This window comes from Plectropomus leopardus, chromosome 2 (assembly GCF_026936395.1).
Source record: "Plectropomus leopardus strain MGB_pleo_1.0 chromosome 2, ASM2693639v1, whole genome shotgun sequence".
In the NCBI taxonomy this organism is placed as follows: Eukaryota; Metazoa; Chordata; class Actinopteri; order Perciformes; family Serranidae; genus Plectropomus; species Plectropomus leopardus.
The window spans coordinates 13615121-13630517 of record NC_142177.1 but is presented as its reverse complement, the minus strand read 5'-3'; the positions used below and the strand labels follow the sequence as shown (position 1 = coordinate 13630517).

At 44.8% G+C, this 15397-nt stretch overlaps 1 protein-coding gene across 20 annotated transcripts in view; it reads right to left on the bottom strand.

Annotated features, from left to right (window-relative positions):
• plxna1b (plexin A1b) overlaps window positions 1–15397 on the bottom strand; it is a 284396-nt gene that overhangs the window by 182000 nt on the left and 86999 nt on the right. For all 20 annotated transcript variants that reach the window (XM_088085695.1, XM_088085701.1, XM_088085692.1 and 17 more), the window contains one exon: window positions 6807–8249. In XM_088085695.1, the coding sequence (XP_087941821.1) occupies window positions 6807–7988 (1182 nt within the window). In that variant the 5' untranslated portion in view covers window positions 7989–8249. The remainder of the gene's footprint in view (window positions 1–6806; window positions 8250–15397) is intronic.

The window sequence follows — 15397 nt, the reverse complement described above, 5'->3', positions numbered from 1 at the left end:
ATGTAGTCATTGAAACTGCAGGTTGCAGGAGGATTTGAGCAAGATCAGGACAGCCTGTCTTCATAGTATGAGTGAACTAAATAAGCAATTACAAATGCAGTTTTGACCAATAACAGAATGCAAAAAAAGCACACCGAATATGCTCAATTATTCTGTAGAAAGTTCCTTAATCAGCCCTAAAACAATAACTGGAGACTGTCACAGGACAAGGACTGCTATGTAGTATGCTGAAGGTAATATGACCCTGCAGTGCACTGGTGTTACATCTCATGACTTTTCCATGACTTTCTATAACTTAATCCATGTTTTCTAATCACCCAAAGATTACAGCTGGCTAGTTGAATGTTTTGCTTGCTGTGGAGAAAAGCTGCTGGAAATCACTATTTAATGTGATGACTGCAGTGAGTAAGAAAATATATTCTGCAAAGTGACCCCTGAGCAAAAAGATTCCCTGACTTTCTCGGACCGGAGGACACCTCTATAAATCCAGTGATATTTCATAAAAACTACGAGAGCTCTGTTGTGTTCCTGAGCCCTCCTTATTATCGGGCCTTCTCCTAGATATACACTCCCTGTCAGAGGAGCCACGACGCGCACACATACACACGCAGAGTTGACATGACAGAGAGCCGTGCTGCTGAAGAGGACAGTGTGGTGGCCAGGTGACGGACACCGATATTATTTGTGCAGCAGCCAACGTTCAATCACCCTCTCCTCTCCTCCCTCCACTCTCTCCCTTCTTTCTGTCATTCGCCCTTTTCTCCTGCTGTTCTTGGCAGTGGTGGCGAAAAGATTTCTGGGGCTATCACTCTTCCTCTCGTCCTCCTCTTCGCTCCGTCGGTGAATCACTGCCTTTCCTTCGAGCACACCCTGGCTGTAAAAAGCTTGCTGCTCTCTCCTAGGCTGTTTTTCGTTCTCTCCGTCTCTTCCTACATACTATGTTCTCTGTTTATTCCTCTTTCAATAAAATCACCACTCTTGTATCATTCTCCTTTACATGTCTGTCTTGTTTGATATGTCTTACACATGTGCGCTTTTTTTTTTTTATCTACACGGATTGGAATCTCGCTGCTTTGTCGCATCGAAAAATAAATTAAATAAAATCACACCGAAAAATGGTTAGAAATCAGATTCAAAACATGTTCAAAGATGTTTTGACATCAAAATCCAGTTGAATCAAAATTCCAACTGTCATTGCTCAAAGACAACCATAACACTGATGTCACACTCCAGTCAGCCAGCTGTGACTTCAGTGCAAAGCATGCCTTCACAAAATCCTCGTGACTGATATCTCTGGACATTTTTATGGTGCCAACAGTAAAAGAACATATCTGTGTTTTTCATCTGGCCTGTAGCTTACTGTTTTGGTTTCCTGCGTTTCAAAATACAGCATCAGTGAGTGTAAACGCATGCCTACAGTACAATCATTTCCACAGCGACCAGTGCAGACAGGTTCAAAATGCCTCAACACACAAATCTAGGCTTGATCACTTAAAAATAGCAATGTCAGTGCTAAAGATCAGGTTTGAGAAACTTCCCTGCATTCTGGACAGAGTCAACAACACAGCTGGCTTTTCCTCCCTTTTGTGCTTTCTTTCTGAATCCGTTCCCTTTTCCCTTCAAGCCTCTTCCTTGGCTCGCTCTAGTTGTTTTCACACTCACTCTGTCTCTCTCATCTCCTCAACACCATCTTTCAAATTCCCTTACTCTCTGCTGTACAGCGCTTTGGCGTCTAACTCCTTCTCTCTCCCCGACTCCCTCGCGTCCTCTCATTTTTACGCCCACCCACGTCCGGCACCTCTTTCTTTCTCTCTTGTCCCTCTCTCTGCTTTTGCTGCCGTCTCTCTCATTTACCTCCTGAAACATCCTTTCTTCACTCACCTCTATACCTCCCTCTCTCACTCTCCCCTGTGTGGAAATGGTTTGTATTGATCCACTCTCAAACCGGGGAGAAGGTCAGGGGTTCACTAATAAAGCTCAGGGACAAAACAGAGACACACAAACAGACACACACGCACACACACACACGCACGCAAACACACACACACACACACACACACACACACACACAAACACACAAGACAAATATAGCCAGGTAACAGGGCTGGGGTGATGAATGGTGTGTATCTGCTTCATCCAACACACATATTTTTTTATAACAGAGCTGCTTCTAATATGCCCAAACATTTGTGTTACAGAAAAACAGCCACCCCCTCTCTGTGCCCATAAACATATCACTCTAATGACGGCCGGAGGCCAGAAATTATGATCCAGCACAAATATGAACTCCGCACAGGGAGCGGACGGAGTGGCTGGCCATCCATCATGGCTGTGTGTCTAACAGCTGTCCAGTCCCCACACACCCGCACCCCCCCCAGCCCTGCCCTCTCCACCGCTCTATGGCAGGGTCAACCTTACGTATTCACCCTCCACCCCCACATCACACGATCGTTCCCACACTTCTTAGTCGAATGCAGTTTAAATGGGCATTTATGAGTTTCGTAGCCTAGAGGTTAGAGGAGTGCATTGGAATTCCTTGAGTGGCTGGGAAAATCTGGGTGGGGTTCAGTGCTAAACACCAGTAGCTTAAACTTTAGAGAGCTGCGAAGCAGGAGATTGCCAGTTTAAACACCTAGATCAGAGATAATTTCCAGTTAGAGATAAAACGATATGAAAATTTCAAATCACTATGAAAGAGACTAAAATTTTCGAGCTATCACTATTCTCATGCTATTGTTAAAAAGCGCTGAAAATGTAAAAAAAAAAAAAAAGTACTGATACACACCAGGGGTCGAAATTAACTTTTTGTCCACCTGCCACTGTGGCTGGTGGATTTCACAATTTACCGGCCATTCAATAGAGATGCATTTAAGGCCCCACCGCAGAAGAACAATTCATCACTCTCCATCGACTTTGTATTGAGTAAAGGTGCCTTCCTGTCATTTATGTCTGCAAGCAAACAAAAATACCCAAAAAGTGCATTGTGGTGGGATGCTGACATGCAGCAAGCTTTATGCTAATTTGGCCAGACAAGCTACGACATGCCTAGTTCCACATGCTTGCTCGAGTGTCTGTGACACTGTAGATGAGGACCAGGGACGCCGTGAACAAGGTAAAAGAAAAGCAAACTGCATGCTGTGCCTGTGCACCTTTAGCCTGTACACTGTCACTTAACTGTGACTGAGGCCGGATATTATTTACAGGGACTTTTTCAAAGTCCGGCAATGAAATATAGTTTCACTACCCTACCCTAAGTCAAATTTGAAATGGTAATACTGTCAGGAATTTATAATGAAACCAGAAACAGTTTAATCCCTACGGTCAGTGGTAAGATCATCCTGAACTTGGCTGGCTTGTAAAGCTCTCTGCTTTTTCTGTACTTTTAGCTCTGCTGTCTGGAGCCTCATCTGTGTTTCTCCATGTTTGTTATGCTTAGTTATGTCGCGGCTCATCCCACACTGAAAAATGATATCAGGCATCTGAGGTCAGATTTTGAGGTTGCTTAGACCACTGACAGAGGTTAAGCTCAGTGGTGGTCAGCTGACATGAGGTCACTGCTTAGGGGCAACGTGGCAGACGTCATTAACCTGAGGCTGACCCCTCGAGCCTCACTGCTGTCGTGGGGTCAGCCAATTCATCTCTGACGCTATTACATCATCACTGATGACATCTTATATGGGATGACGGGATTTTGAGAGGATGTTTAAGTGGTGATAAATTATGAGTGAGAGTAATCCTTATCAAAAACTCCAGTAACCATGGTAACAGGCCTGACTGGCAGAATGGGATGGGGAAGCAGTGGTCGCTATGGGATGCTCTTTCTGCAAATGAACAAAACTCACAATGTATGATGGCACACAAGCATGATTTAAGACACTACAATGGAAGCCATCTTCAATGTTATTCATGAACATCTTCCCCTGCGATAACACGTGAAAACATTCTATAGGCTGCAATGGTAAGGCCATGTCAGATGAAATGCAATACATTATGTCTAGTTTCTAGTATTTTCAAAAGCCAACAAACTGTATGGTCGTATTTACTCTTTTGTGGTTAGATAGTCCATCTGCTGACAGTCATGATGCAATCATTCTCCTCTAGCTCAGTGCTGACAATGAGGTGCAGTGTTTCCCACAGAATTCAAATTAGTCCCTTTTTCTTATCATTCTGTGTCCCCTATCTAAATTTGGACATTTTTGCAGGTCCGTAAACACAGTGCAGGGAAAAAGGAACTCCTCACAAGTTCCTTTTTTCCTCTACAGCAGTTTGAAGAGCTTGAGTCATGGTATTAAAAATTATAAATGACTTCAAAAATATAAAATGTTTATATTTTTTAACAATAAAGCATGTAAACATGTAGAAACCCAAAACAAAAATGAACCTGAAAATAAGCACAAAAAAGCTCTTTAAAGAAAATCATTCCTAATTTGCTCTTTAAAAGAGAAGTTCTATCAAGCAGAGTATCTGGAAGACAGACTCTAATTAAAAAGTCTGCCACAAATAAATGAATACGAGGAGAACCCTGAGGTGAGCAGCACATCAGCACAATGCTGTTACCAGGCATGTGAATTTGCACATACATCATTTAACTGGCCAGCACAGTGAGTTACAGGATGATGTTGCACTGCACTGCAGCAGTAGTGTAAAGGTCTAATTGAAATAAATGAGATGCTGCTTTTTTCGCCTCAGAGCTATTGTCAGTGTGATGGGCCCAAAAGGGAAAAAAGCACAAAAAAGAATGAGGACAACCATTGAACAGGAAAGAGACTACATCTACAGAAGGTGGTAAAAGGGGGGGGGGGGGAAAAGAGGACTTGGCTCGGTCATTCACATCACTTACACTGCCCCACAAAACACACCTGAGCACTCAAGCTAATGAAGGCCTACGCAGAGAAAGAGTGCTATTCTTACCAAAGATCACTCCATTAGTTGCAACACACAGGGTGAATGGTTTGTGTATTTATTTGTGTGTGTGTGTGTGTGTGTGTGTGTGTGTGTGTGTGAGTGTGTGCAATGAAGACACCTGCTGGAAAAAATGGTGTGCACTGACATTTAAAGGAATGCTTTAAAACAGGTATTTCAATTAAGCTATCTTAAGAGAGAGTGAGATGGAGGGGACGGATGGGTGAATTTAAAGAGCACACAGGATGGAAGATGAGGTCGCAGAGACAGCTGGTCAGCTGAGAGCGAGGCACACTTAACACTAATAGATGGAACAAAGACACAAGAGCCGTGAGGCAGATGCAGCCCGAAGGGTATGCAAGGGGAGACAGAAGAGAATGAGGCATGAAAGGCAGAGGAAATAAAAGCATATGAACAGGTATATACAGAAACCAGAGTGTGTGCTGTTGTGTAGTGCCTTAAGAACTCCAGTGTGTCTTTGCGAGCAGTGTCCTCTGCAATGCATGCAGGGCCATGCACCGTGGATCAGTTAGTAAAAACCAAGTCTTGCTCGTGCTATCCCCCAGGATCTCACACTGCAGTGCACCGAACCATACCGTGTGTATGTATGTGTGTGTGTGTGAGCGAGTGCTACTCCTGAGTGACATTTCACAAATCCAGGGGACTGGGCTAATGATGTCCCCTGTCTGACTAAATCAAAGCAGCACAGAGATAGTGGGCAGAGTGAAAATGGGCAGAAAAAAACAGTTAAATAGAAGACAGCATGAGAAAGAAGGAAGAGCTGTTCACACTTTATGTTAACCACTGCAGGCATGGAGCAACGCTGCTTATGAATGAATGTAGCATAAGTAGGCCAGTATTCAATTAGCAAGCACACAAAAAAGCGCTGAGTTGAGAAACAGGAGAAGCAGTCAGAGACCAAGGTTCCAGCAGCTTACAGCAAGTTACATTTAAGACTTTTTGGGACAGTGTTAATGCCACTCAAAATGGATTTTAGTATTTGTTACCAAAACATGAACTGATGTTAACTGCTAAGAATCAGGGGTAATTTTGCCCAAATATTTATTGCAACATAAAATATGACTTTTTTTGTCTTGTGATGGGAATGAAGGTAGAACAGAACAGGTAAAAACCTGGAGTTTGTTGGCAAGTTTTCTCAGCATTTTGTATTTCTCACTCTGCATGTGCTTGAATCTCGGTTTAATAGCCAACTGTCATTGAATTTGCACTTTGCTTTGTTGTCCAGGCTACAGTGACAGCAAGCTAGAAGACAGTGGATTCTCTGCTCTGAAAATTGTGTCTGTACATAAATTGTGTGTTGATGGTTCTGCTATACTGATCTGTGCGACGTTAATTTAAGAGTGATTCGGTAACTTCTTAAAAAAAAAAAAAAGATGTTGCCGGAGATATTGAACAATCCAACAGAGAAAAAAAATAAAGTCCCACTTCTCATATCTTTGCATTTTTAAGACTTGGTTGGTTGACTAAAGACACTTCAGTACCAAATAAGGCCTTATTTTTTAGATTAATGAATTGAACGTGTCTGTTTAGAAATTTTAGGGATCTGCAGAAACCCTGACAATCTTAACAACATCAAAATTATTCTTTGCCATTTAATGATATGTATGTTTATGTACTTATGTATGCTAACAAGAATATTTACAGTATTACCTTGAGACAAGGTATTACACTTTTGCCAAAAGCACTGGTATCATACTTTCCCATTAAACTGGTTCTTTAAGGGCCAAGCTAATGCTAATGCAGTCTGCATCAGTGCCAACACAATCAAAACTTAATGTGTGCCTCGACTGATAAGTAAACTAATTCTCTCCAAGTAAAAAGGTTGTAACTAAAGTGCGCACTCAACAGAACTAAAAAAGCACAAAGAACGGATTTGAGCTTACCGAGTTGATGCAGGCGAGCTCCTTGTTGAGCAGCCAGGGTAAGGAGAGTTTCCCGTCTCCCTTGTAGCAGGACTGAATTCTGTCTTTGATCTTTTCTTTTATCCTCCTCAGGGTGAACAGACACAATGCTGACTCTTTGGGTGGTTTGGCCCGATTCTTCTGACCCTGAGAGAAGACTGTGAAGAGGATGTCTTCATTCTCAGAGATCCCCAGAGAGTTGGCCAGCTGCCGCCCTGGCCGTGCCAAGAAGGCATCCTGCACCAGGCGGTACTCGACCCCATCTTTAGTGCAGCCGATGGGGAACTCCACGTAGGAGTAGAACTTGGGGTCGTCCACGCAAAGGCGGACAATTTTAGAGGTGAAGAACTGCTCCCCGCTGGCATCGGGTGATGTCAATTGAGTATCCAGCTGCATTGTTAGATAATAGACAAACTGCTCGCTGCTGAAGCTATAAACATAATAGATGTCAAAAGCAGGGAACTTTGACAAAGTGTCCGAGGGGATCTTGAGCTGAGAGGAAACAAATTCATCCTGATAGACAAAGCTGAACATGTCAGCGTTTTCCTCGTTCTCCATCAACTTGCGGCTGGACAATGTGGGAAAGTACTCGGACTTGCCATCAATAGGGGTTCCGATGAACAGCTTGCTGGTTGGACTGTGGGGGGAGCTTATGATGACCCCCGACATGGTACCCGACTCTGCCACGCTGGAGAGGTAGTGCTCCTTGCGATGGTGGGGCTCGCCAAGCTTAAAGAGGTCATCCAGACGTAGGAACTGGCAGATCCCCTGCGAAGTGCTGCCACAGGCAATGAGGCGGTTCTGTTCGTAGTCTATGAGAAGAAGCTTGTTCACATTTGGGGTCTGGGCCAGGTCATGAGGGCAGGACTGGACACTGGGAGGAGGGTAGCACTTCTCATTGTCCACCACTGGGCCAGTCATGTGGCTGCGCAGTTTGGTCAAGTTGCTGGACAGCTTGAATATCCAGTTGACAGCTCCCACATAGACTTCTCCAGTTTTGTTGTGGATGGCCAGATGTGTGAGCCCCCACTCAGTAGGGGCAAAGCGTTTGAAGGGTGGGGGTTGGCCTCCAGAGAAGGATGAACTCATGATAAGCAAGAGCCCCAAAAGGAGAAACAAGTTCCCCTGGCCAGGAGAAGCCGCTGACCGAGCTAGGGGACACATTTCTGGGCTGTCTAGAGGCGAGGCTTAGGGGGTTGGGGAAGGAGAGAGAGAGGAGGAGAAGGAGGAGGAGAGCAAGTGCTGGTCCCAAGTCAGGATTTTCTTTTGTTTTTGCTCTTCTTGTCAAGGAATATGGGAGGACAGTTTGAGGGAGAGAGAGAGAGAAGGGAGGGGGCAACAGAACTCCTATTGATCCACTGTCCTGTTCTCAGCGTTGCGAGCCGTCATCAGGAACATCATCCGCAGAGGCACGAGGTGGGAGCCCTGGAAGGCAGAGAGAAAAAACACGGTGAGCATCCAAGGAACATTTCCTATTGATTATGCATCAAGCAGACAGAGAGGCCTAAAAGGCTCACAAATTGCACAGCCAAAATTAGAAAAAAAAATAGGCTGACATTTGCCCTCATGATAAATAAATAATATCAAATCAAGTCTGGGAGGCAAATGGGTGTCTGCATTTAATTATGAGTGGAGACAGCAGGGGAGGCATGGGCCGATTATTAAAGGCTCTGTACACATAATGGGAGTCTTGCTGGAATGAGTTATAGACTCGCAACATTGAACTCTTTAATATTTCATAACTTTCAACTTTACCATGGTGGCTTTGGAGGAGGCATGGGTTTGAAAAAAACGCCAGTGGGCACTGTTACATTGACAGCAAGCAATTTATAGCCAGGTCTGCTGAAGGCTTTCCTGTCATGGTTTGAACGGTATCAACACACTATACAGAAACCCTTTATTGTAATTCTGTCTATATAACCATAACCCAGGCATCAGGCTCTCGTGGCAGCACAGCAGGTCACCCAAGATACACTGCCTCCCCTCAGGGAGCTACAATCACAATGCATACTATCAGGGTAAGTATAATTTTAGCAGACAGAAATATTAAAGCCCTTGAGTGAAATGTGTGCTGCATATACAGCATGATTCTTAGTCTTGAAGGGTCTCTATCTTACACAACACTCTTTCACAGCCAATTCCACCCCCTCCACGCAAACAGCAATCACAATCAACACAATCAAAACCTGCCCGTCTATGCTATGTAGTCACCTATGGGATTAAAGCAGCGTTTAGACAGACAACAGTGCTGCATCAAAAAAGGAAATCCTCATATTTATTTTTTTAAAAAAAGAAAAAAATGCCTAGGCACAATGTGCGTTCTTTTTCTTGATGCAACACTATTTTCAATGTGAACGCAGCCCCACACTGCCCACATTTCATTGCATCCGGCCGCACTTCTTTCCTCACCGCCATCATCGTCCTCTCATACCACCTAATTCTGATAAATGAAGAGCAGGGGCTCCGCAAATACACATTTACTTAGGTCTGCTTTCATTTATGAGCTTCTCCCGAATACACAAATATATTTCACATAGCACACGGTGTACCCCGCAGCTGGTATCCCTTGACAACTTGGGATGCAGACAATAGAGGCGATATATTAAAAGGGCAGGAGCGAGATAATTTATAGGGTGGTCGTTTTACGTAAAGGACAAGGAGGAGGAGAAGAGGAGGAGTCACAAGGAAAAGTATTTGCTTCTTTGGGCGTCCTCCAACGACAATGCAATGATGAGGCGCGGGGTTCTCCGGGCGTGTGCCGCCACTTGACAGGCCAATCATGTTCCCGCAATGCCAGGACATTAGTTCTCCTGTAAATGCTGATTATGCAAAACAGAATGCAACTCTCCCAGGGACCCCGTGCTTCAATTTCACCTTGACTATCAAAGTGTCTGCACGAAGGGTGTTTTACGACTACGCCGAATCGGAAAAGATGAGAGACACTGTGGAGAGATGAGGAGGGTAGGAAGAGGGGGAAGGGAGATAAAGGAGGGCGAAAACATGAGATAGAGGAAAATCAAAAGAAGGACAGAGACAGGAGAGGCAAAGAGGAATGTGAGGTTTTCCTTTCTTTTACTCCTTATCTCAGTTTCTGCCTCCTGCTCTCCATGTGGTGAGCCACAGGAACAAGGCTATCTGTCTATCAAGCACCGAGCGTACAGGTCAGGGAGTGTGGTCAGTTTATCAACCTCAAAGGGATGAGTGAGTGTGTTCAGAAACCGGTTTCTTGTATTGTGTTAATGCACCTATCCTTGGCTGGCTTTTAGCCATAGAATCAGGTCCGGATATTGTCCAGAGATGCCCTTTCACACATGTAGGAGACAACAGGAGATTGTGTCAGACGCGCTCTGGAAATACTCTGTTTGATTTAGTTGAGGGGTGGCACCTGGGTAGAGCATGCATGAGGCAGGATATGACACCAGGGTCACCTAAACTACAGAATCTCTTGCCATTTCTTGGCTGTCTGTGGTGAATTTAGCATCAGTCCTTACTGAGAGAAGTTCCTGAATGTCACCGTCTCACCTGTTAGACATTTTTGGCATATTCTTATAAATGACCTCTTTTTCACCTTCGGATGTTTGCTACTTTCTGGTTTTGCATGAACCAAATGACAGAAAAATCATCATCACATTCACTCGCTCGTCGTGAATTCTCCAGACAATGACCTGCTCTGTTCACACATGGGGCCAATCGGTCATTACGCAGACTTTGTGCTAGGGAACTGACGGGGTAAAGTACAATTAATCCAGTGCAACTGTCATTATATACAGCTCCTCCTGGTAATGTCTAGATAAGTTTCAGGTTGCAGTGCATGAGTGAAAGGGGCTCTTATAAAAAGTCAGGTAGTATGTGTCAGAGAGAGAGAGTGAGTAAATACTCAGAGAGAGAAAAATGCACTTTTGGAAGTATTGAAAGAATTAAACACCTCAGTAAGAGGAGTCATTAAATTGCACATCAATTTTAGTCGCTGCTGCTGCAAATAGTCTGTGAGAGAGAAAAGAAAGAGAGAGAGAGAGAGAGAGAGAGAGAGAGAGAAAAGAGAAATAGTAGTGGCGACATTCGTGGAATAGCAAACCATAGCTCAGCTGAGACAAAGCAGCCCAGGTTCAGGGAGAGGTGGTGTCATCCTATTTCCACAAATGAAAGGCCAGGAGAAGAAATATAGGTGAGAGAAAAAGCAAGGTGGGGAAGAGGAGCATAGTGAGAAAAATAGAAAGAGAATGTAGGAGAAACTGCACGCACCAAAAGACATAGAGAGAGGAGAGCAGAAGGGTGAGTGAGGAGCAGCAGGAGCCAAACAAAAGGCAGCACCTCTGCTGCATTTTAATCAGAGCTCTACCTGCGCTTGAATCAAACGCCAGGGGAGCCCCGTGGATCAAGGCGCCTCGGCGCGGTAACTGCAGACAGAAGGGCCTGAGCTGCAGTTATCAGATATACCCTCACTCTCCACTCTGCAAGATTAAAACGACTCAATGCAGACGCCGTCCTCTTCGACATAAGCAGCCGCAATAAAGTGACGAGCCGGCCTATAAAAAAAAACTAATTTCTTGCTCAACAGTACGGCCGCGCCGCATGACGAGAGCAGATGCCAATTTAAAACGTGGTAGCACGTAGGGAGGCCGGCTGCCTCATTTTCCTTTGTCATTTCCGAGTGAGGAAAAAGATACAATGAGGCAAAGTGAGCAAATGAGAGAGGCAGATAAAGAACGAGAGAGAAAGTGGAGGAAAAAAATCATCCCCACAGTAATTCCTCTTCATTTAGGCCAGCCACGGCTTGATGTAAGAGTGTGTGAATCGCACAACAAATTGCATCTGGGGGTCTCCGGCTGCTTGTTATCTATCCCGGTAATAAGACGATGACATCACGACACACTTTAACGAACACATTAGTGAAAAGAACATGGAGTGAGCCACTTCAAAACTAACAGGAGAGCAAATCAGATGGACTGAAGACAAATAATGTGTTCACAAATTGGGCGGCAACCTTCTCTTTCTCAGTCCCTCCACTTCCACTCCGTCATGGCTGACATGCCCAACTGCTGAGAACATAGTCAATCGCTCAGCTTCTTACACATTCCCCTTTTTTCTTAAATTTCTCAATTTTCCCTCTACCTCCTTATCCCCCTAAGCCCTCTTCAATTTCAATTTCCTCCCCAGCTGAAGTGAAATGGTGGGAAGAGCGCTGAAACAAGGTTGCGGAGTCATATCTGGCACGATCAAGGAAAAACATGTCAATCATTTTGGGCTGGAGCGTGTCTGTGGCTTTGGGAATGGGCAGCCACCATAACGGGAGAGCCGAGGCTGTTATCACATCAGGGAAAAGCATTAGAGAGGACGGGCTGTAAGGGGCCAAGTTGATTGGATTTGATATCGCGACTCCCTATCAATTGACAGGACTGTACTGTGTCCCGATGGGCATTGGGAATCAGAATGAGGGATTGGAAAGGAGGTAGAAGACATAACAGAGAGGGAGGAGGGGTCCTTCCACAGTCTGACTTCATTTTGTTTATTTGGCTTAACGGCGGCGGGAATCTTGAGAAGAGAAGGGGGTGGCGGTGTGCTCTCGTGTACGTTGTGAGGAAATTCCAGATGCTGGTGAAGTAGCAGTGAGCTGCTGGTGAGCTGAGCTGGATCAACTCTCCCTCTCTCACCCTCTTCTCCAAAGCAGCTAAACCTGTCCATTCAGATAATGGTCGCGGCTTGGCCCTAGAGCTGTGCTGATTTATTGCCGGTGGCATATCAATTACAGCGCTTGCCACCGGAGGGGAGACAGAGAAGGAGAAGGTGGCAAGAAAGGGATGATGAGGAGGAAAGAAGAGAGTGGACGAATTCTCGACTGCTGCGTCACAACATGTGGGTCACATCTGGGAGGAGAGGAAAAGGTGAGAGGGTCGAATTGAAGGTTTAAGAAAGAAAGCAAATATAGAAAGCAAGATGGATATGTGTGAGAATGAGCATCTGAAAATGAATGCAAATTCCCAAGACACACACTCACACTCATATATGCACAAAGTCAATTATTGCAACCCAACCATGGCATAATCGAGGAGGTGACTGAAAGCAATACGGTTTAAAAGACACACACTGGGTGCACTTCAACCCACACACACAACTGATCTTCGTGTCTGTGCACAAATGGCCTCAATATAGGCACACAAAAACACTTTATCCAATATGTTATGCGCATGCAAATGAAAACACACATGTACAAAAACCTAATGGGTCTCTATCTTAATCTGCCCTCCACCTCTTCACTCAGCAGCCAACGCACTCCAGAGATTGGAGATTTGCCCGGGGGAGAAAAAGGAGATGGGTGAGGGGTGGGTGGAAGATTGAACAGCACGAGGAGGCGGCAGGAAGCGGGTGGCGGGGTGTGTGTGGGGGTAGGATGGTTAGAGAGAGGAGGTAAGATAGAAGGGGAGCCAAGCCCTGAAGCCTTAATCCTCTCCCAGGGTCTGCCTAATCTCACCGCCACTATCTGCATATGGGAAGAATGGATTACCATCCCCCGACACGCTGACGGACGGATGGGTGGCAATCCCCGGACAGACAACACACTCACAGACAAACACACAACAAGTCTGACTGAAGTTACTGCAGAGGATGTGGGTTGCTCTCTAAAAACTATTTTGGTGCTTTGTGCAAATACACACTCAAACCTGTGCGCAGACACACACACAGGTACGAATGTTGCAGGCTAGTTTTTGCAGCCTCGTTAGCCTGCCAGTCTGACATATGTCCCAATGAGAGGCTGTCTCAGAGGCTGAGAGGGCTAAAAGAGGGGGGGGGTCAGACAAGCAATCTAAAGCTGAAACAGTCCTCTTAACGTGCCAAAAACTCAAATCTCAACACTGCGACAAAGCAATCACACCGTCTGCTGAGGATTATCAGAGAATGTCAACATTATTGCAATAACTCACTTGGATGTTATCAAAAAATATCAAAGCCCATTTGTCTTTGTCCATGGAAATTTGTTCATAAAGGTCCTCATTTTTCAGAAACAGGCGAATGACAGCAGAAAACGTGTTAATAACTTGGTATGGACAGTATTTCTGGAGAGCCCCTGGGGCCAATATAACAAGAAACAGTCGACTCAACATGTGATTTTCGTTTTTGTGTCATTACTTCATATCATTACTTTATTAAGGAGAAAAAAAGTGACAAAAAAAAGCATTTAAGAATGAGAAAAGAATATCCAAAATATGAGCTAGCACTTTTAAAGTGCCAAAATCAACCGCCCCTATATCGTATTCGAGTCATCCAGAGAGCCAAGACAAATTTCAGAGGAGGTAAGACCAATTTTCAAGAGGTCTGACAACAAAGCAGTATTATATATTGTGGTATCTTGTATCATTTCCTTCCTGCCTTGGCCGGGGGAACAAGCTGACTGGCAAGTCTTAAGGCATATAAAAAGTCCTTATGAGTTCTGTTTTAGTGCCAACGTAAATCAGTTTAGTGGAGGACAAGCGTCAATGCCCTTTCTCGCTCTCTCTGTGGCAGGTGGCCTGCCAAAACAAATGCCTTGTTCCAGAGCACAAAAGTGGTGTGTGTGTGTGTGTGTGTGTGTGTGTGTGTGTGTGTGTGTGTGTGTGTGTGTGTGTGCGTGTGTGTCTGTAAGGAAGTCAGGCACTGGAACAAATTGAGCCCCCTGTCTTTAAAGCACCTTGCTGGGCTGACTTTCAAACCATCAGCCCGTCTGGAGTGATAAAACCTGATCTGGACCTGTACAGCGTCTACCCTTGACGACGTGAAGGAGTTAGGAAAAAGCCACGGAGCAGAAACACTTGCCTCAAACATCGACCTCGCTTCGTTCTGCATTAGTTTTGCTCAAGTACGTCAGCCAAGAATAAATTCTTTACAGCAGACGCTTTACAAGCTGCTCCACTCTGTTCCATGGAATAATGGAATCTGAAGACTGTAAAATGTTTTTCTGAGAAAGTATCATGAGCCGTAGAGTCATAAAACACATAATAATAAACAATCATTAAAAACATGAAAAACAGGCTTTTAGACTTTACACCACAGATTTTTTTTTTGTTAGCCTGATAATCTGTAATAATCTGACTCGTGACACTTATTTTTCACTGTCCTCTGTTTGTTCCCCAGGCTTGGATCAGTATCCTGCACAAGGACGAGGGTAGAATCTGACAGACAATCCACTCACACATTCAAGGGCTGGAGCTGCAATAAGTGCAAGGACAACTGCTTCTCTGACACCCGATGTGCCTTATGGATAACAGACGTGTGTGTGTGTGTGTGTGTGTGTGTGTGTGTGTGTGTGTGTGTGTGTGTGTGTGTGTGTGTGAGACAGCTGCCACTTCGAGACAGTAGACAGACTGTGGGCACTACATCACACAAATTCTTCTCCTCCTCATTCCCTGTGACAATAAACACTCTCACACGCTTGTGTTTTCAGAGGTAAATGGGATTATATGCCGACAGACGTTGCTTCAGACACTCAGTGGTATACAAGTATGTGGTTACGTGTGTGTTGCAGTCGGTGACAAATGTTTGCCTGTGCTCTGAAGCTTCAGCACACAGTTGTCCCTGCTCTGCCTGCATTTGTCGAATAC